Below are 22753 nucleotides of genomic sequence, written 5' to 3'. Positions count from 1 at the left end.
AAGTATTGTTTGAGAGAAAGAATGAACTTCTCCATTGAGCTGAGGTAAGGGAAGGGATTCAGACATGGTTGCAATCTGTTGATTCAAAGTCAATTAGGAGTCAGAGAACTGGCGTTTCAGATCACTGAGCTGAATGGGAGCTGTGTGTTATTGCCAAGAGGTAAAAACAGCATTTTCGTTACTTCTTCCCAGCATCTCCCTGTCTGAAGGGCATCACTTTGACCTGGATAGCATATTTGACCATCAGAGCAGTGTGATTTCAGAATAGCCTCTAGGGCAGTGAGGAAAAAATTACTTGCTGCTTTCAAAATGAAGTTCATTAATTTTGGAGGGGATTATATAGCAGGATTGCTGAGATAATGGATGACAGGACTGAATGACCTAAAAGATTGCTTCTAGTCCTACACTTTAATACCTGTGTTCAATTCATGCCAAGATAGGACTCATCTTTGCAGGACCATGAAATTAGAGCCTCAAAGAGGAGCACAAGGTAACTGTTGCACATCTGAATTTACTGAGAGTGGTAAGGCACTGGCAAAAGTTTTGCAAAGAAAATTGTGTCCGCCCAACCCTGGAAGTGTTCAAGGACATGTTGAATGGGCTTGGAGCAACCTGGTCTAGTGGAAGGTGTCCCCCCTTTGCCCCAAGCTGGGTGGCAACTAGAGGGTCTTTATGGTCCCTTCCAATCCAAACCATTCAATGATTCGATGAATGCTATGGGAGAAGCCACAGCAGTGGTGACCAGTTCTTCTCACTGTACAACATAAACACATCATTTGTATTTTAGCACTTCATCAAATGCTTGCAGAAGAATCTGATGGGACAAGCATCAATATCTCACTGGCATCCATGGCTTTCTGGAAGCTATCTTTACYTTCCATGATATTTGTCAGCACTATGCCCTCTTCAGTGAGTCATCCAGGATACTGGCATATGTCACCTGTCACTGGCATCTGCTGTTGAAGGTCTCTGCCTCTTAATTATTTYACCTACTGAGTGTCAAGTTCTTTTATGTTTGCTCGTATTTCCTTGAAAACTAGGTAAACAACTGAGCTCTTTAAGCAATATGGTAGAAGTGCTTTTGCTGGAAGCAACATGGTAGAAGGTTTAGTTGATCTTAATTGGCTTTTGTCAAACACAAGAGGCTGTTATCCATTCCTTGGTTCACAACAAATATTTTTCTGGGTGCCTGTCCATTAGYCTGTGTGACAAGCCAAAAGCCAGTGAAAGGTGGCAGGCTGGATAATGTGATTTTAAATGAAGCCGAATTTTCTCCCTTAGCTAGTTCCATATGTATTGGATTGGACTTATCAGCAGCGTAGGCTGACAGCGGCTCGCTGTGTGCAGGGCTGGGGTTTGATGGCTGCTCTGATTACCCAGTTACAGTAATAATAACCTGGATACATTTTGGCTCTGCAGCCAGCTCTGATCAGCTGATATGGCACAACTTTATTTTGCATTTCAGCTTGGACAAAGAGCTCRCACACCCAACTAAGTTGAAGTGGGATAGCAAAGTTACCACTTATCACCCTGYTCCAGGCCAATGGTATGTGTATGTGTTCTTATCACTGAGCACTTCTCTGCGTATCCCTCTTTCATGGAGGCTAAGCAATCTCAATTGCCTCACATTTCCTGAGATGTTCTACAGGGCAACAGAGTTTGCAGTCTGCCAAAGCTCCAAATTCCCACTTGCACATGTTCCTTATGCGGCAACTGYTCCAATCCACCTCCTGATTTTAGCTGATTGTCTTGGAATCAAATGTAATTATGGAGAAGAGCCCGGCTGTCCCACAGACAAGTGTCTTTGGATGGATGACTTCTGTGAAAAGGGAAAGAAGCATCCCATGGATTCTTTGTGGCAGATTGTAGAGGTTAGATTGGACCTGTCTGCTTCCTTTCTGATACAGGCACAGTTCCAGTGCTGGGAGCTRGCTCCTGCAAACAGGCACAGAAATGGGTAATTCACATGTTATGAGTGTTAAGCCCAAGGCCTTGGCTGGCTTTGGCGGAAGGCTCCTCTCATGTTTCCATAGGAACATAAGGGAATTAAAGCCTTTCAGCATACAGCTCAGAGTTCAGCCTCACAGTTACTGAGAGGAAACAGCTGCTGCCACTACCCAGGTAGTGTTGCAGATCCAAACCTTGAGTTCTGAGATATGAAATACATGCTGGCTGGCTCCCTTGCATAAGCAGAGCTCTCTTACAAAACAAGGGCTTGTAGCACCATGTGCATCACACCAGTGAGCTGTGCTGATAGAAAGTTGTGACGTGATGACATTTTCTTGAAATGTCAGGACCTTGTAGCATGAAGAGGTGACAGCACAATGTTACTCTGCAAATAGCTATTGGGACACGGTGAGTTTGTTCTAGAAGACAAATCACCAGAGTGATTGTGTTGAGCATGCAGCTATAGCTAGGAAAAGAAGAAGGGGGAAAAAACCCTTTTAACGGAAAAAAGGGGTTCTTAAAGAAATCCAGATTTGGACTTGTCTGGAYGCTGAATGATTGAGTGATAAAATGGCAGATGAAAATCAATGTCAATAAGTACAGAGGAATTCACAAGGGAAGGAGAAAGCCTAACTACCCATATACAACGACAATCTGAAAAAGACCACACAGGAAAAACATTTTGGAATTCCTATGAAAGGTTTTCTGCAAAGATCAGCTTTGTCCCATGCAGTGGTCAAGAAAGGAACTACAAGACAGCAAAGAATTAGGAAAGACACAGAGAAAAGAACTGAAAAGTGGTTTGGCCTCAAAAGGACACCTGTTTTTCATGACCTGGCTAAAGAAATGGTGGAATTTATGAGTACAGGGTGCCTGGAAAAACAGAACTATGTGTTCAGCAAGGTTTCTAAGCCAACTGATGATGGCATATAAGCACAGGTCTGGTGCAACCTCTTCAGAAAGTCCCCTGAATGCTGATGACTAGATCTGGAGTGTCAACACAGGAAGACCACATTGCCCCTGTCCCTAAGTGTCTTTTCTGGCCACAGTAAGGGACAAGATACTTTTTTTCAGTCAGCCTCTGGTTTTCCCTGAAATGGTCTTATTATTATCTGACAATAAAAATGTTAACAGATTGTGGAGGGTTGAGTTTCCTCATTTAATTCTGTTGAACTCTTCAACACTTAGTGAACAACTGAGATTTTGTTTACACATTCAGCAGGACACAGTGAAAGAAGCAATCTGTTCCCAAATCAATTACTTCATTTTGCATTGGTGTTATGGTGCTAAATGAATGAGATGCTCCCTCCCTCCCCATGTGCCTTCTGAAACCTTCTTCCTGTTGTGTCAGACTTGTCACTGCAATCTCTCTTAATTGCAGGCTCCTTSCTAATTTCTCTGCCACAACATTTTCCCGAGAAGAACCAATGGTGAGTACTCACATGAAAAGAAATGCTCTGACAAGCTGGAGTTTTAAATTTTTCTTTAGATTACTTGTAGAACAGGATCATTATTAGCAGATGATAATTAGGAAGCCGTAACACTTTAATTTGCAAGGATATATTGAAATTCATTAGCATTTGAAAGCTTTGCTGTGCTCTGTGGCTAATGAATTGGACAGATTAGACTGGTTTCTAATAGCAATGATAAATACCCTGACCAAACCACTGCCACCCTTATTTCATCTGTGGATCTATCTCTCCTGTGTCTGTGTAGCCTACCGTAACAGACAAGCTGAAGTTAGGTAAAGTGTGAAATTTCTGAGGGGTTTTACCCCTCCTTATGTCTTTTCTAAGCTGATCCTCTAAAGGGGGAGTGAGACAAGAACCTCTGCCCAGAAGGTACTTCAGAGTAATGCAYTGGCTGTGTAGGGGATGATGGTGCTCAACTAAAATAGAGTGGATTTAGATTACATATTAGAAAGAAATCTTCCCTGTGACAGTGGTGAGACACTGGCACAAGTTTCCCAGAGAGGTTGCGGGTGCTCCATTCCCTGGAAGTGTTCAAGGCCAGATTGGATAGGGCTCTGAGCAACCTGGTCTRGTGGAGGGTGTCCCTGCCCATGGCAGGGGGTTTGGAAGCAGATGGTCTTTGAAGGTCCCTTCCAACCAAAAGCATTCTAYAACTATGAAATTATCCCCTCTGAACTCATGAGAGCAGAGATGAGAACTGGAGGAAATAATCAAAACAATAGGGAAAAGGCTGCTTCTCAGAATGTGGAGAACTATTCTGAGCAGTGTTCCTGCATTAGGGGCCTGGCCTCATTCTACAGGCTGTCAGATCCAGGAGAACACCAGCCCTTCCAGAATGTGGCTCAGCCCACATTGAACATATGCACAGTCACAGAATGAACCACCTTCAGGGTATTAGTTTCTYTCCACTGAGAAGAGACCCAAAAAATCTTCTTAGACCAGATGCTTGACTGATTCTCCAGTCTTAATGAATTGCTGGTTTTCATCTGGCAGGAAGGTATTCCCTAAGTATTTTCCAGCAAGTTGGAAATACCAGTTAATTAAAACATCATGAAAGGCAAGACTTTTMATTCCTTACGACTTYTTTTGAAAGTGCAGAATTGTMCTTAAAATACAGAAATACTACTTCRTGTGAAGCAATTATGTTCACCAAAAAAAACAGCTTTAGCCTTAAAAAGTAGAGCCCTGTGAAGAGCAATGATTCCTGAAAAACTGACTTTCCAAGTCCTTCCCTGGCCAGCTGATATCTCTATAGCTACAGAACTCTTTACTAWTTTCCTCTGACCATTCACTTATGAGTGTTTATTCGCCTGCCAAGACACAGAAGCAGAAGGTCACTTGAGATCTACTGGTTACTTATACAATAAATCAATTTTATTTTCAACTATTATGAAATACATGAGGGAAGAGCATTTGCTAGATTTTTCTGCTASGATGAACCACCATGAAGGTATAAACAACGGTGACATTACATTGTCAGCATTAGTTTTCACTGTTCATCATTTATTGAGGGGAATTGGGAGTGAGTCACACCTGCCACAGTTGTTGCCTCAGCAGAATTTGCAGTGTCAGACTAGAATCAGATCAGGGAACACTGTTTAGGAACTTTCTATTGGCAGTGTGGGTTTTCCAGATTATTATTTTCTTGTTGTCATTTTGCTTCATKTCATTTCCTCTTTCACCCYCAATTTACTTYTTTTTTTTGTGAAATTTTGGAGCTATGAGGAATGAATGCATGAATTTTGCTGTTATATGACTGAGATGGAAGAATGGCCTCCTGAGAGCTTCGGTTGCCAGTAAGAAGGATTTCAGTGCTGAAAACTTTGAACTCCAGAGCTGTTTGCTGTAGCAAAGCAGAAACRTAAGTCATCTAAACCTTGTAACATTCACCCATCGATGGAAATGASTAATATTCCTCTTATCTTGTAAAAGGGAGAACAGAGGACCAACAAAAGTGGTGGGGTATTTTTTTTTTTTTTTTGCACTGATTGAACTTCAAAGAGGTGCAGAAAATTGGATTACAGATTTCTGGATTCCTTGACCTCATGATTCATTTGCTGGACTGCCTTGAATCTCTCTGCCCAAGTCACTTAATTTTCTTTTCACTCAGCCTTCTCACTTCAGTGAGAAAAATTCTACACTGCAAACTGACCACAGGTAGCTGTTCCTTTTCTATACCTGTGCTTCTAGCAATAATTTAGCCCAATATAAAGGTCAGCTCATGGGATTYTGGAGTGCTTGGAAACCACAGTGATGTCTTTGAATATTACAGGAGTAGAAGTTTGGATTTTGATGCTTTTTGGCAAAAAAACAGGTCTCCCAAAGAATATTTTTCTGCATCCTTGCCAGGAAACAACTAGCTGACATGTAACAAAAAAACATCACAGCTAGATCTGACACAAAAGGTCACTAAATCAGTTTGGGTTTCTTGGATTCAATAACAACAATGTCATTTATATGTCATGAAAAATAACTTACTGAGAACCACAGAGTCATTGAAGTTTTAGGGCTGGAAGGGACCTTAAAGATCATTTAGCTCCAAACCCTTGTCATGGGCTTCCTCTAGACCTTCCTCTAGACCAGGTTGCCCAAAGCCCTGTACAGCCTTGGACAGCCACAACTTCTTTGGGAATCTTGTTTGCTCTTAGTGAAATAACTTTATATAAAATCATAGAATGGTTTGGGTTGAAGAGGCCTTTGAAAGTTATCCAGTCCAAACCCCTGCCATGAGCAGGAACACTTGTTAAAGGATCCCCAGGTTTTGCTGAGGGGTTGCTTTACAAAGAGGCTGGGATAGGCTTGGCAATGATGGTGGTGAGAAAGAAAGGAGCTACCGCTCCCTGATGCAATGAAAAGGAAAACCTGCAGCATGGTGATGTCAAACCAAGAGCCTATAAATAAATCCTCACACTCTGAACAGCTGGGTAAAAGAAGACATTTAACAGGCAAAACCACCACATCTCAAAAAACATTCCTGCATGGATGTCCTTCTCAGCCSTCTTCACAAACACAGTCAAAAATGTGTGTACAAATAGTACCTTCCACCTCATCTCTATCCTCCCATGTGGTTTTTTTTTTCTGAGGAGCTGTGGACAGCTGGGAGGAGCGACATCCTCCATCTGCAGAGCTTGTTACCTCGACACTGCCAGACTGAAGTCTTGGCTACACACAGGACTGCATATGTTTGGCTAAACCTGTTTTGAACAATTTAGTTCACAGCCATGAAGGCTGTGTGCTGCTTTCATTCTGATTTGACTGTGCTTTTACCACATTTCAGTGTGTTGGAAGCAGGTGAAGCTAAGCTGAATCAGACCATTCCCGTATCAAAGTTAGTATCCATGCCCCTATAGGATTTAAGCTGGATGCGGTGATATGTAATTTCAATATCTAAACCACCACTTGTATATCGCTGAGCTGGATGCTAGTTTTGCTGCCCTTTTATATAGATATACGGCAATGCTTATAGAGTTTTGTATTTTTAATGCTAAGAAAGCCTCAGTGAACTGAACATTAGTGTATCCTGCTMAGGCTGTGAGAGACCAAGCACTGTTGGCAAGGAGGAGTAGTGGCTCCATGGGTATAAAAGTGATGGATGGATTTATTCCATTGCTCTCTGGACACAAGCCCATCACTGCACCCCTCTGGTTTGGCATTCCTCCCAGCCATGTCAATTTGAAGCATCAGGACAGGACTAGCTGAGGGTGAGACATAATCACTTATTTCCAGAAGCAAACCCTTAGGACGTGTTTCAGAACGGGAGAGGAGAGTAATCTCCAGTGTGACTAAACAAGCAGCTCTCAAAAAGGCCCCTGTAAAAAAGTGGAGAAGAAGCAGTCTCACCCCTGGGATTTGTAAGGGTGGCATCAGTGCCTTTGCCTCCATCTCCGCAGCGGGTATCATCGAACGGGAGGCACTGATCCCCAGTTCCAGCCAAGACCTCGGAGTTCTTCACAATGTCTTTGACTGATGTGGTTGATTTGATTTTATAGATGCGTCGGCTGTTGGTGTCAGAGAGGTAGATGGAGCCGGTGATCGGATCTGTGGTCAAGTAATACTTATGAGCAGGGCTGTGGCTGAAAAACAAGGGTACGGCATTATTAATTTTTTGGATGATGTGTTTCCTGAAGTCAACAGGCAATGCAAGCACTTTAGAGAATAAAAACATACAGGGCAGAATGACTGGGAAAGTGAAGGAGTGCTGCAGTGGACAAGGTTAGTACACAGTGTGTTACAGCACAGGATGCCGAGCTGTATCCACTAGCAATCACTGTGCCTGGGGTGCTCTCTGGCATCAAGGGAAGCAACTGAAGGAAAGGGCTCTCTGGTCTGAGCCAAAATCAGGAGCTACCACAGTTTGAGTCCCAGTGCCTGTGTTTGCTTAATTTACTTGTTACATAGTCCTAAAACCGGTGCTCRTGCAGTGCCAGGAAGTGAAGGGAAAGCACAGTACAGTAGGGAAATAAAACAAATAATAATGAAAAAAAAATCTGCCCTCCCAAAACTCTAAATACAAACTCCAGAAGGAGACTCYCTGTATAAAGCACTTGAAGATACACCCTGCAAGATCACTGCATCAAGGCTCATCTGGTGCTCTTGCTGACTCCAGCAAAGACCCYAAAGCCCTGTACTGCCCTCAGGAAGACTAAAGGAATGCTGCCACTGAATTCAGCTGGACCTCAATGATGACAGAAACAAAACAATTCCCTAAGTGGCACATTTTGGCCCAAATAAAGCCTGAACTGGTATTGGGCTGAGGAACTTGAACATCAGTCTCCTGTTAAACACCCCCTGCTGTTTCCACACTGTTCCCCTGGACACAAGAAAGGGTGGCTGAGAAAACAGGATGAGCAGACAGAATGATAGTATTTTTAGGTCCATGACTGCARCATTAAATGTGCCCAAGACTGAAGAAATTAATAAACTAGAATCCATTTTATGGAATGCATCCAATGGGACTGGCCAGAAAAAAAAAACCAACCAGAATGGTTCAGACAGAATTTAAACAACTGTCTTGCAAGGATTTCACATGTATTTTAATACAGATACTAAAGTTATTAACATCTTTCATTAAATTTGTTTACTACTAGTGTGTATTGAGCTGCAYCTCTTCTAAGCCTGAAACCAACAGATTAGACTTTTAACACCTGCTCCCGAACACAGTTTTTTTTCCTTCTAAGAAAAGCTAAGTAGTAATTATAGCAAGTATGAAAAGTATCTACTTTTCTCCAGAACAGCTTCAAGCTGTCCAAACTCATCAAGTCCAAAGAATTCATAATAAAAATCCAGGCCACAGTTCACAATTTTGCACTTAATGGAATTGTTCCAGGAGAAGCTGGCTAGAAACTTGAGTGTCGATCACAGTTGACTCTATTCCTCATAACAAGAAAATTCCTCTCAACCTTTATGCTAAGAAAATTACCCCCTCTTCAGACACATAAAAATTACTGAGTTATTTTCTTCTTTAAAAAGCAGTAAATTGGTTCTTCATTCAAATTACTTAATACTATGGGGGAGGGGAAAGAGCACCTTTCTGGTTTATTCTGGAACATCCCTTGTGATTTATCCTATTAAAGTCTGAAGAGATTTCATCTCCAAAAATGACACTGATTCTTGCTAAATAAAATGCTCTGACCTTCAAGACAGTTCYAGCCTGACAGTTCAGTCTCCATCTGTATTCCTTCCCAATGACAGCAGGCTGGGAGGGTATTATTTCATTTACCTGCATGTCACTCACACTAAGCAAGTGGCTTCAACCCTGGTGGAAGAAGTTCCCTGTGGGAATYTGTCATGCATTTTGATCAGGGCCTTGCATTTTCTGCTGACTGTCTTAACAAAGCCCTGCTGAATGTCAGTCAGCTTTTGAGCTGTTCATAATCTCTGTTTTGCATGGGAGGTGGACAGGAGGAGGACAGTTTTAATGGCATTTTGCAATCCTTTACCGTCTTTGACTGGCAAGCACAGATAACTTTCCCTGAGTCTTACAGCCAGCTATTTGCAGACAGGGACAGGCAAATGACTTACCCAGAGATGGAGAAAAATGGGGACAGAGAGATGTTCCTGCTCCCCTCTCCCAGCACTATTGTTGTGATTTATTTTTGGATTTCACAGCCTCACTGTGGTGGATTTTATTATTGATTACAATCTTCTGTAAAAAAGAGAGCTCTTAAAACGATTTTCTATTCCCAGCTTTTGTATAGAACAGACACTGAAACAATCTGATAAAAATGGTCAAACTGGAATTTACCCCCCATGCCTCTGCCAACTGTTTTTAGCACTGCAGGGGAATGATATCATGTTCTGCCCTAGCTTGAATTGCACACTGTTATACACTGGAGGTTTTTTTTGTCACTTTGAGGTCCTTCAGGGTGAAAGAGGCTTAAATAAACATGTGTTTGCCATGTAAAGTCTCCTGAACTGCTTCCCTTTATTTGTGATAGTGCATGAGCACTGGAGCCAGGAACACTGGGGCTTCACTTTTATTTAAAGCCACAATCAATAGGCAAATCYAAGTGGTAAATTGGACTGGGCTGAACAGCAACTGAATTAAATCTGCCTGGGGTGAACCAGAAAAGGCTTTTTTTCCTCTTTCATCCTCTCTCATTTCTCAGATAACAGTCCAAAACAAAAGATTGGACTATTTACTATTCAAAAGACTTATTCAGTTATACTATTTTTAGTCTTAGAATATTTATCCCCCATATGGACACTGCCACTGGAAAAGGACTGTGGAGGAAGAGCTGATTTCCCATTCAGGGTGTTCCCTGAGCTATTACAGTTTTTTAGAAGAAAGTCTGAGCATTGCATTGATATTTAAACCCTCTGAARCAATAACCCTGAAGTTGCAGTGATGGGATGGGCTGGTCCCTAGCTCAGAACTGACACTTTGGGTATTAGTGGGCATGATGGTGTAGTCACTGGGAATGAGAACAGCTTCATGGTTCTGCAAGTCAAAATGAAATGGAGGTGATACTGCTTCATTGTATGCTTGTGACACAGTGATATGCTGGGAAAGCACAGGGAAATCTTATGAGCCCACAGTAATCCCAGTTGTTTGGGGTTAYGTAAGGTCTCTCTCACACATCTGGCTTCTCCCCTTCCTTTTGTCATTCTCATTGTTTGGACAGGATAGTGCTAGTACCATTTAGGGAGCCTTGCAGGTGTGTTAAGAGATTCAAACTCCATTTTAAAATGTTTGTGCTTTATATGATTCCTTACACACAGGCATAGAGAAGAAATGGGATAAACTGGGTGAGCAGGCAGAGGCATGAGGCTTGTGGATTGCTTCAGCTGTACTACGATATATGCATAGGCTTTGAACAAAAGGTGGYATTATCCCTTTGGGTCCAGAGCCCATGTTGTGGAGGAGTCCTAGGAAGGAACCTCCTGTTCCAGAGTGGGAAGCCAGTCTCTGAGGAATAGAGATGAGAAAAGGGAGATGGTCCCTGTTTTCAGCAGGTTCCCTATAAAACATCAGTATGGCAGACTGCACCTTTTATTGGCTTCTGTAAAATGCAAAGGGATTCATATCACCAAGCTTTAGATGATTACAGGGTGGATGCTCACAGTGGAGCTGGCTGCCTTAAAACCCTTTACAAGCAGTGGAGAGAAATGGGTCTGACTGGGTCTGGGTCTGGGTCTGACTTGTCTGACTTGTCTGACTATTTTCAACGTTTATCTTACAATATGAACTGTATCTCAGTTTCTCAAATGCAAGTGCATCTACCACCTCCTCAAAGGACAACTTCTGTTACTAGTAACTGCACAGCTCTGGCTCCCACTGTGGTCAACAGACAGGAGCAGTCACACCACCAAAATTAGTTACCCATTATCACTGACCTGGATAAATCATTGGGGCTACTTTGGATCTGATGTCTGTTTAAGGATACAAAATCACCTCTAAATTTTCTGTGCCAGCTACCCACTTTTCCTCTGAGCCTTGCTGGCCACATWCATTTGCTGGTGACTAAAGAACTACCAAATTCCTGCAGCCAGGAGGTTTTCCTCTGTGGTGCTGTTTTTTCATGGCTCCATGCTATACACCCTGCAGCTCAAAACCAGAGGATTTAATTGTAGCTTGTGTGAGGTACTGGTCTTTTTTCTCTTTTTTCTCTGGGTGACATTCAATAGATTAATACCTAAGGAGGCCACACAGTGCAGTGAGCTGAATTTACACTTGGCCTTTTAGTGCTTGCAGTTTGTGTGTGATGCCCGATGCCCAAAGCTCTTCTAGTGTGACATGCTGGGCAATAAAACTTTATAACAATGCCATAAGCCAAGCCARAAACTGCAAAGGACTTTTTATCTGACCAAAGGGCTGTTTTCTGAGATACCTCTCTTTGCCACTAATTGTAGATTTGTCTTTATACAGTATGAATGGAAACAAGAAAGGAAGAATAAATTTAAGTGCGGCCACTTKTTGCGTATTTGCAARACAGAAATGCCTTACTACCCTCCATGTTCCTGCAGAGAAGCATCATGTTTCGGTGATGCTTTTTGGCTTAGCTAACATCCCCCATTTAGGCTGTTGCAGAGTTAGACCTTGGCTACGCACACGGAGCTGTAAAGCCAAGCCTCTTGGGTGGCTCCAGAACCTCTGGAGATCAAGCTCACCAATTACATTCTGGAGAAGAAGCCTTTCTCCTGAACTCAGGCAGCTTTAGCACATGGATTTCAGCTTTCCAAACCACTAATATTGAGTGCTGTGGATCTCACCCTTTGCACTGGTCACTGGTGTGAAGCTGAGGACCTTCTGGAGCTCAAAGCACTGCAGCTTTAGCTGAGACTACACCCACTCATTACCCTGAGGGTCAGAAGCAAGGAGGCTTCCTGGCAAGAAGTATTAGAGCAAATGTCACAGAACAGGCACTACCACATGGGTGACTACCTCAGTGTAGTCACAGATGGGCATATTTGATCTGGAGCTCCTCACCTGCTTCCTCCCTCCTTGATCTCCTCTGGGCTGCACTAAAGCAGGCATGTCTTGGATTTCTTTTTGTAATTTTTAGGAACTGCCTAAAGGCTGAAGCCCTGCCAACTTTGCTTGCCAATCTGCAGCATTTGTGGCCAGTCTGCAGATCTTCCTACAGTTACTGCTTTCATACACAAAAGCTCTTCTCRTGATGCGTATTCAGCTGCTGCCCTTCACTATCAAAGAAGATGCACTTTAGTGCCTGTGTATTTCTTGGGCATTAAGGATCCAACCTGGCTATTCCAAAGAGAAATGAGTTTTTCTATTGCCTTCAAATGATGCGAAAGAGGAGCCTGGGGKCTGGAATTCAGCCTGATGAGGACAGTCAGTGAAAAGGTCTTGGGTACCAACCTCCCAGACCTGCTAATAGATGCTTTGGGCCAGTCCATTATAATCTGAAGCTCAGCCCTTCATTATTGTTCTGGCAATAGGATAAAAAATCAGTTTCTACTCCATTTCATTTCCAGGCATGCAGATAAAATGAACATTTCTAGTTTAGCATAGCTTCTATGAAGTCAAAGAAACAATAAATGAAAAGCAAGTAGCAAGAAAAATTCCCAATCCCAAATGCAAAAGAAAACTAAACATATAAACACTAAACACAAAAGACCCAGCTCCACACAGTCTAAGCTTCTGATTTAGAAAAGCAACCAGGGAGAAGGATGGGAAACTTGTCAGAGTCAGAGAAGTCCTTGCAAACACAGGCAGTGACAGGAAGTTGACATCTTCTGGAATGCAACTGATTGGATCAAACCCACTGAAACTCCAGTGAACCCAAGTGACAAATATTCTTAGTGACAGAGCTCCAATTTAGGAGTCTCTCTTTCATCTTGTTTTCTTGTCATTACTCTTTTATTGCATTTCCCAGCTAAGGTTCTGAGTTGCACTACCTCCTATCTGAGCCTGACAGACTTTCACGTGTCATCAAAGCTCTCTATGAAAGCTCAGACTGAAAAATGTTACAAAAACCAACTTCCCTGGGTGGGTGATGCTGGGCCTTTTAAAACCCCCAAACGCAAAAGGAAGGCTTTTCACTGTACGAGAATTATTTTTCCATCTTAGCTGTTCCAGTGATCTGTATCCGGATGCTGTTCCCATTCTACTTTCTTGGTTAATTCCCACCCATTTTTCTTCCCCCTCCTCCTCCTTTTACTCTGCTTCTCCTGCCTGTACTTCCCCTGTCTCCAGCTATAACAGCTCATGCAGAAGCTTGCATGGCTCACATTGTGATTAATGGCTCCCAGTTCTGATGACTGATTGCCTATGCCAGTTTTAATCACGCCAGCTTCATTTGCTATTGAATCATCTGGAAATGGCACTTGTGGCTCACTGTGTAACAACATGCAACAAGACAGGGAGCAGTATAAGAATTCTCCACTGGTTGGCTTACCTATGTCTGAAATCTTTATTTCTGACAGAAGACAGGAAAGCAGGGAATAGAAGAAAGAATGAGGTGTTAGCAGCTCAGTTCGATGCATTATTAGCAGATTGAAAACTTGACAGTAACTGTATCATACAATGCAATAATAAATAAAGACTTAGCTGGAATGACACTGATGTATTTTATATTGGATATTACTTGGCAGTGAGCTCACTTATGTACTGCTGCATATCACAAAGGAAGTGTGATCTCACCTGCTTGGAGTTAYTCACTCACACAAGAGATAGGACCAGGCAGACTTTATCATTCAGCACAGCACTGAGCTAAATAGATGTAGATGCAGGTATCTACAGGTTTTTTCACCCTCAGTCAAAGCAACACCTTGTGATTTACCAAGGTAACTTCAGAGTTGCACAGTTATGGGTGGCAGTTCATTGCTGTAACCTTGTGAATTCCAGCCCAGAGGACTGAAATTATGCTGAGCTGGACATTTTCACAGGTCTAAGTTACATACCCAGCTGCAGCTCTCTGCGACCCACAGTGCATTTGCTTTCCAGAATGCTACACTCCAAAGCCACCCCCACAAACAAACCTCAGAGCCAAATAGTGAGGGTGCTAATCTCAAAGGAGATGCTGATTTGAGAAGACACAAGCAAACTCCATTTGGTCCAAAAGCAATGGCTTTCCTCCACAGCTTTCAGCCAGCCGACATCTGAACCCACTTACTTTAYAGCACACCAGAGTGAAGAAATGTTTATTAGATCCAGTAACCTGAGTGTTTGCACAGATGAAGCAGCAATCATTGCAGCAGATTTAACTCCAGAGTAAATTTAACTCTGTGGCTCTACACAACAGCCAGCAAGGCTACTCTGTCAAGGCTTCCAATTTTCTCTTCCCCAATGCGGAAATACTTTGCAAAACCTCTGATGGGCCTGGTATTTCCACTGACAATGAAACAGGGATTGGGTTTTCAAAATTGTACTTCTGGGAATGAGATATTAATCCTACTCTGTTGCAATGGGATTTGGGCTTGCTTGGGCTCTTCTGGAAATCTCACCTTTGCTCATTAAAATAACTTTCTGGCACTGGAAGGATATTACACTCTAATGAGGACCAGGTCTGGAGGTTTATCCCAGCTTCCCACCTTACAAACATGAGAGATATTATGCTCTCATGTATCATGAAATAGAATAGCAAAAATGAGGTTCTTGCCTTGTTACTTAAGAGGTGCCCCAGCCCTCTGAGGTGCAYATACCAAGGCAGCTATTGTGTAAGTGCCAGCCTTGTGGTGGCTGTCTGGATATTTTTTTCCATACACCATGATCTACAGTGATGGTTCTGAGTGCCAAATAAGACCTTTGGCAAGTCTAATAACAACGGCCTGTATGTGAATGAGGCACTACAGGGATCTTGCACAAATTTTGCTGTAGTCCATGCATAAATGTGATATTATGCTTGTCCTCAGCAGCAAGTGATACTAAATCTGAGGAGGGAAGGTCTTAATTTCTGGAAGATTCTCGCTTTCAGGCCAGATCTTGAGAGGTAAGTGGGAATGCTGAACCTTCCTACCAGGCTATTCTCATACTGACTTCTCAGGACCTGAGTTCAGGTCTGTCAAGCAGAGAGAACTCATTCAGGAATACTCCTTTAATTCTGCCTGACTTTCCTCGAGTGAGGCTTGTCTGGCCACGCAAAGCCTGGAACAAGGTCCCATTGCTTTGAAGTGGATAATTGTATTTGTTGTGGAAATTTTAGATAGAAAAAATATCACTGTTGAGGTCAATTTGAAATATGGTTCATCAGAATTTATTCCATTTTCTTAGAACTTGTGATGAATCATACTTATCCCTCTGCTTCATTGTTTCTAATGGATGTTCCTGTCCCTTCCTCATTATTACTCTGGGTATTTTTTTTTCTTTTTGTTATTTGCGGTGGAAAGGAAGCTCTCCACTTACTTTCAGATGCTCCATCTGTGTGTTCAGCCTGACACTGCCGTTCAGCTGGGAACCAAAGGGGGTTGATACAGTTGTTCCCCAAAAAACAACTAGAAAACCCCACTCTGTGACTACCTAGAGTGATCAGCCTATCTAAATTATGAGTGATTATCAGTTCTGATTAACCTCTATATATCATCATCAGTGCTGTGTCCTTCCAAGTGTGGGTTATCTCAGAGGCTGCTTGYTAATTTTCAGCATTCCCACTGGTTTTCAGGAAAAGGCAGAGATCAGCACAGCTTGATTTAGCAGCACAGAAATGTGTCAATATTTTTGGTGTGTGATTCAGCTCTGGAAGAACTTGCTAGGCTTATGTTTCTCTGGTGTAAATCAAAGTCAGCAGAGTTGCAGAAGAGGCAGATCCAGGCAGCTTTTTCTCTGTTTTGCTGTGTTTGTTTTTTTTTTTTTTTTTTTAATGAGTTTTGTTCATTTTTCTTTTGGGTACCTAGGATTTTTGCAGAACTTAAGAGCCTTATTCTAATGGCCCCATTCAGCACAGAGTACCTCAGCTCCAGTATGTTGGTGACATTGCCAGAGGGGAAGATCCTTCGGATGTAGTTGAAATCTCCGACATAGAGACTTCCATCAGACCCACAGGTYAGGGCAACAGGAGCCAGGAGTTTGTTCCCATCTGCCAGACCATTGCAGCTTGGACAAGAAATGCTTCTTCTGCGGCCGTTGCCCATAATGCTCCCAATTACAGGCGGCTGCTGGGAAATGAACTGGTTTTCCCCATTTCCTTTGTGCAAGATGCCTAGAGAGAGAAAACAGTACTAAGGAAATTAAAGGAAGACAGGAAAACTGAGACCAAAGGCAGCACAAACTGGCAATGCTGAATGCCTGCTGGGGAATTTGTCAAGTAGYAAGGATGTTTATCATTTTTCATAGTATTGTTTAGCAATGGTTTCAAATGAGGAGCCTCTTATCTGAATTAAGTATTTTTTTTGGCCCATTCCATTTCCTGATGAAGGAAAATATGTAGGGATAACAAGACATTCTTTATTTTTGAATGCAATATGCTTTTCAGCATCTCATGAACTGTTACCTGCCCTTTCTGTTCCTCCTTGCCCTGTAATTTGATGTCTACCAGGTTAAAAAAAAAACCCAGAAATTACATAGCTCAGGGAGAAATAAAGGGCAGGAAGACCATGGGACATTCTCTAGAGAAATGTTTTATCTGCTAGTTTTACAGGTGCTCTGCTTACTTTCTCTCTAAGTGTAGCACTCTCAGCAGTGATGTGGGCTAAATTAGATGTTTGCTTCCATACCACTGCTAYTATCCAGAGGGACACAGTGTTTCCACCTTTGAACATGTCCTGATCAGATTTTAAGTGTCACTGCTGGAGTCCTCAGCAGACTTCAAGGACTCTGGAACCTTTCATTCTCCCTTAGGACCTGTGAAGCCCTCTTGTTTTGCAAGTACACTTGGCACATTGGAGAACGCCTCTGGGTGGATTTATGCTTAGTGACAGCTCCAATCTGAATAGGTTCCCCTTTTTATCTTAGGAACATTTTCCTTGTTAATACCCTTCTTTTATGACACTACACAGTTAGACAGGCTGACATTCAACTACTTCATRATGGCCAGCTTCTTTTACATTTTGCACATCAAAGTGTTTCTAAACGTAGGCTACTAGAAATAATTTGTTAGTAAAATACACGAGAGAGCACATGTGTTGGTCAGGTACCCTTCCTTTCCTTGAATTCTCAGTGATAAGGAGCTTGTAATGCTGCATTAGTCCTGTTGTGTCACAGACAACCTACCACTTTGTATGTTGAGGGCATGGTGCTTGTCCAGGGACCATCCTCCAAGCTTGGAAGCATCGATTTCATAACCCTGAAGCACAGCTGTCCTCTTCTCCCACAGGATTAAGTCTGGACAGGATTCATACTCATAACCTACTGAAACTGTGAACGACAGAAACAAAAGACTCCCCAGGTAAGTAACCCAGAAACGCAGTGCTAGCACACACAGAGTCTCAATTTAGCAAGGGTAACAGCATTTCTTCAGAAAACTGCTAATTTAATTGAAAACGTCATCATCATAATGCACAGTCCKAATATTTTTTTCTCTTAGAAGTCTGTTCTGCATTTAAAAAGCTCAATGAAGTTGTAGGTATTGGGCAAATGTGTTAAAAGTTTAAAAGACACTGTTTTAAAGACATACTTTAAAACAATAGATATTTGGATTGGGATTTGATCTCTGGGGTCCCTTCCAACTCAGGGTATTCAATGATTTGAGTATGTAAACCACTGATGGACTCTCAAATGGGAGAATTTTACTTCTATCTATTTTCTTTGGTTGAAGAGTGCATGCCAGGAACTTGACCTTGGTCATGATCTTTCTGGAAAGGAAAAGATTTGCACAATTCATGCATGGGGCAGTGAGTCCCTCACAGGCAGCAGTCTCAGCCAGGCTGACTTGTGGTCATTCTTAATGTCAAAAATTTGCTTTCTGTGATGTCTAATCAGAGCCTTTCAGGAGTAACTCCACTGAACATGTTGAAGTTGCTTAAGAGTAAAATTATGTCAGCAGAAGGAAAATCATGTTTTTGACAGAACAATGACTCCTTTACAATTTTTCTCAGAAGCAGCAGGACYAGTTTCATTGGTCTGCTTTTCTTTTTCTAATCTTTACAGCTGAAGCAGAGCAGAACTGCAAGTTCCATACAAATGAAAACCAATTACATAGATTTTTTTTTCACTAGATAGAAAAAAAGTCTGATCTTACAAGTTTCCCAGCCTCTGCGAAAAGTGCTGAGCACTAAGAGAACTTAGGATTCCCCATCACACATAACCTTTTGCAGAATCAGATCGTATCAGAAGAAGATATAAGTTAGGATATGAAAGCTCARTATTTTTCATTGTTCTGGAGGCGGGAATCACTGAAGGCATGAATGTTGATGTCCTCAGACATGTTTGGGTACTCTGGAGCTGCAGAGCTTTTCCATGGAGCACTCCAGGACTCACTGCTGATCAMGCATCCTAAAGAGCATGCAAGCAGAGCCCTACAGGATATGCTACCAGGACACACTTCTCAGTGTGAACTCCGAGCTGGATAAGGCTCAGCAGGGTGTATCATCCAGCCTGCTCAAGGAAGCTGAGCCTGAGTGAGAGGAGGGAGGCACCTATTCTTCCTCTTGGAAAACCAAGCATCCTGCAACTCCTCTAAAGAGACTGATCTTCCATTGAGCTATGAGGCATCAGTGAACCATCCTTCTGTCAACAGGAGTGTATTTGCTAATTTGGGATCTCTCCCATTTTGCTGATATAATTTCCTAGCAGCCTGGAAGGTCTAGTCTAGACTCAGCTGAAGACCTGTAACTGAATRTCCACTGGGTGTTGACAGATGGGAAACAATCACTGCAGGACTGCATTACCTCTGCTCACTAAACACCCAGTATGGGATGGCATTCTCGAAGGGGAAACTAAGATTAGACCAATCCTGAAGGTCAGGCACAAGGAGCAGTGGCAATCAGGCCTCGCTTTTAGGGATTCCTTCCCRAGCAGGGCTGACAGATTTTGGCTACAGGTGAGAGGCAGCCAAATGCTTCTAGTCCCAGCTAATTCCATCTGTATGAATAYGATGGGAGCAGCTCAGGATGTACGTGCTGGGCCATGAGCCAGAGAACAGATAAGTATTCATCCTCTGCCCTTGAAAGTGTTCAAGGACAGATTGGATGGGGCTCTGGGCAACCTGATCCAATGGGTGGCATCTCAGCCCAAGGCAGGGGCTTTGGAACTACGTGATCTTTAATGTCCCTTTCAACCCAAACTGTTCTGTGATTCTGTTATTCATCTGCTGGGGAATGTGTGCTGCAGCGAATCCACAGGGACCATTTCATGTGTCTGCAGTGGGACCACACTGATCTGGCACAAGGTCTGTSACTGACACTTAGCTGCTTCTAAAAGGAGCCACAAACCCTGGGGTCACTTACCAAAGGCCTCTGAGAGCCCRTACACCTTCTGGCTGTAGACATCTGTCTTATCCCAGATGAAATAGTAGGACAGGTCTGGAGCTGCTGCAAACCACTTTCTGAAKAGGCGTCCCTCTACAGCCACCATGAGATGCACCTTCATGAGGTTGAAGGGGATGGTGGGGTGGGTCATGCTGATCCGCAGCACTGACTTGTAGCCAGCTGTGCGACTGCTCAGGTAACTCACTTTTATTTTACTGCCGGAAACGTTGATCTCCTCTTGCAGAGCCTGTGGAAAAGCAATCCACGAGGTGTTAAATCAGCAGCGAGCAGACAGGAAAAGGCAGTGAAGCTGTAATTTATCAAACACACCTGTATAAAAGCTCTGGCAGACGTGTCTAAAAAGGCACCTAGTAGGCATCAGGCATGAAATCATATACGTAATTTAGGGGGTTATTTCTGRAAGCCAAGGAATGCCTCCCTATTTCTCCATCTCTGTTACATGGGAGAACAGGGGAATGAAGTATCACATTAAATCAGTGTTTACAAAGGGACCACTCTTAAAAGGAGTTCCAGGACCCACAGACAAAAAAGCCTGGGATCTCAGACAATTACAGCCCATCAGTTTAGCTTCCATTTTCTGTCTTTTATCATCATAGGTTTTAGAGGCCTCTACTTTTTGTCTCCTGGTTTCCTTTTCCCAGTAAAATATTATGCCTTGGATACTTGGATTGTATCCTTAAGGATGTTTCCTGGTCCTGATCTTAACATGCAATTCTCTCCAAGACATCAGTGAATTCTGCTTCCACCCTCCTTCCCCTGACTTATCCACCTCTCCTTTGAAACTGCTCCTCTCTTACCTCACCTCTGACTCTCTCTACCTGATCTACCATCTACCTCTAGACTTTTTTTTTTTAATCTGTGTCCTCACCCTTATTTTCTGACCTCACGTTTGTTCCTACTTGTTCTGGTACTTGCTTTAAATTCCTTTCCTTGTTACTTAAGTGCTCTTGGCCTGTGACCTACCACCTGCAACTCCTTTCCCTTCCCTTGCATTCTTCCTGCTCTTTCTTTTCCAAGCTCCTGTGTATTTTAAGCGAGTTGCTTCATTTTCTCCTCCAGCCATGAGTGTGGATATTTCTGACTGACTGGGACAGTTACCTCACAGGTATCCATTACAGTAAAAAATGTAAGAAAAGACGGAAGAAACATCAGGGAAAGCTTTTTCTGCCCCTGTTCTGTTTGAGAACAGAGAAGTCTCAATAAAGATGGGATATTAAGCTAATTTACCTGCTAAAGTATCACCAGCTCTTAAAATGTCTTTTTTTTTTTTTTTTTTTTTTTTTCCTGGAGAAATGCTTGGAAAGTTTTTGGAAAGTGATGCAAAGTACATCCCTGCTACCAGGCTGATCTGTCCATATAAAATGCTGATAAAAAAATCTTAGGAGAAAAAAATTGTCACTTTCAAGAAAAATTCACTCTTAGGTAAGCACCCAACCYGGACATTTTCAGCACAAGTCAGCAACCTCTGGTGAAGATTGAAAAATGAAAGTAGAAGCTTATCAGTGAGCAGGAAAGCTTGGTCTGCTAGTGGGAAGTGTTAAAAGGTCACAGCTGGCACAGCTGTGCCATATCTGAAAGCTCTTCAGTGTGCTGGATCCTACATGAGTGTGGAAAACACTTCCCTAGCAATAATCAKCTTTCTGAATATTAAGGGTGGGCAGGCTTGAAGGCAGGTGGGTCAAGAGGGCCACCCATCAGGAAGGGATCACATCTGTCATGGTGTGATTCCTGGGGTGTCCTGTGCAGGGCCAGGAGTGGGACTCAATGATCCYTGTGGGTYCCTTCCCACTCAGGAGATTCTAGRGCTCTGTGATCCTCATGCCTTCTGAGTTATGTCACTCCTATACCCGGCTGCTTCCTTGTGGATGCAGCAAATTTCCCTGATGTAGGAAGTTGCTCAGATCTTACAGGTTTTCTGATCAGTGATATCAATAATGACAAATCTTGTAATCTGCCCCCTACAAACACCTCTTCTGAGATGTTGACCGAGGCCCAACACCTTTTCAAGTGATAACTAAAAGGCTCTGAGTGTTTGCAGCACCTGAAAAGCAGACACATCCAGCAGTTAAAGCCTCATACCACTGTGCTCATAAATGTTTACCTTCTCTAATGCAGTCTTTTAAATTTACAWATCTCAGTGCTTAAGATGCTGAAATATGATGGAACTGGGAAAACCCAGGATTCAAAAGATATATCTTATAAGATCAGCAACAAGCTGGACAGGGACCTGGCTCAACCAGAGAAAAGCTGAGCCAAACTTCAGTAAAGGTGGTCCCTTGTATCAAATCTGTCTTCATATGTAACTCCATTAGCATGAAAACAGGCAGAAATAATTGTCATGAAGATACTATTTGGAAAGTCTGCTTCAGATCCATGTCAAAAACAAATTATTTCTCACTGTCATGATCTATCTCTGCTGTCTACCAYTCCAAAGGAAAGGTCAGCACAACACTGCCAAGTAACTGAGCAGTACAAGGAGCTGTGTTTAAAGGTGTCTGCCTGAAGAGAGGGTTCAAATAGTAATTCAGATGATCCAAAATAGATTTGTAGTTTGTAAATGGTGACAAACTAGCAACAAAACAGGGCACTGGTAGGGGGTGTAAAATTCAGTAGGATATCAGTGGGAGAAGAAGGGGAAAACCAGCCTTAAAATAATATGAATTGTGGCCTCATTTCTATTTGATAATTGCTGTTTGGCCCACACACACTCATAAGCTGTGACTGCAGGCCTTGTGAAAGACTCTTTAGAGTTTATCCCAGACTAAGCAATATAATCTGTTCTTTTGAAGAGGTCCAGCCATGAGTCTGGGGCAGGCAGAAGAGCTGCTTCTTCAGGCTTAGWGGGGATTTACACAGTGTAGCAATTTTCACTGTAATGTTCCCTTGGCTCTGTGGTGTTGATCTTAGTAGCAATTCTTCTACTCTTTGCATGAGAAAAGGTAGGAAATCTTGTTTGTGTGCTGGGTTACATGTGTCCCTTAYAGCTACTCTTCACTCTGCCAGTAGACAGG

General features: G+C 42.7%; 1 protein-coding gene across 3 annotated transcripts in view; it reads right to left on the bottom strand.

Annotated features, from left to right (window-relative positions):
* TENM4 (teneurin transmembrane protein 4) overlaps nt 1-22753 on the bottom strand; it is a 585345-nt gene that overhangs the window by 50017 nt on the left and 512575 nt on the right. For all 3 annotated transcript variants that reach the window (XM_057364068.1, XM_057364069.1, XM_057364070.1), the window contains 4 exons: nt 19701-19968; nt 17527-17670; nt 16267-16516; nt 7260-7492 (listed from right to left, as the gene is read on the bottom strand). In XM_057364068.1, coding sequence (XP_057220051.1) covers nt 7260-7492; nt 16267-16516; nt 17527-17670; nt 19701-19968 — 895 coding nt within the window. The remainder of the gene's footprint in view (nt 1-7259; nt 7493-16266; nt 16517-17526; nt 17671-19700; nt 19969-22753) is intronic.

This window comes from Malurus melanocephalus, unplaced genomic scaffold, assembly GCF_030028575.1.
Source record: "Malurus melanocephalus ecotype Western Australia unplaced genomic scaffold, MMel_1.1 scaffold_34, whole genome shotgun sequence".
NCBI classification, from domain to species: Eukaryota; Metazoa; Chordata; class Aves; order Passeriformes; family Maluridae; genus Malurus; species Malurus melanocephalus.
The sequence above is the reverse complement of the archived record's forward strand: the minus strand, read 5'-3'. Positions and strand labels throughout refer to the sequence as shown.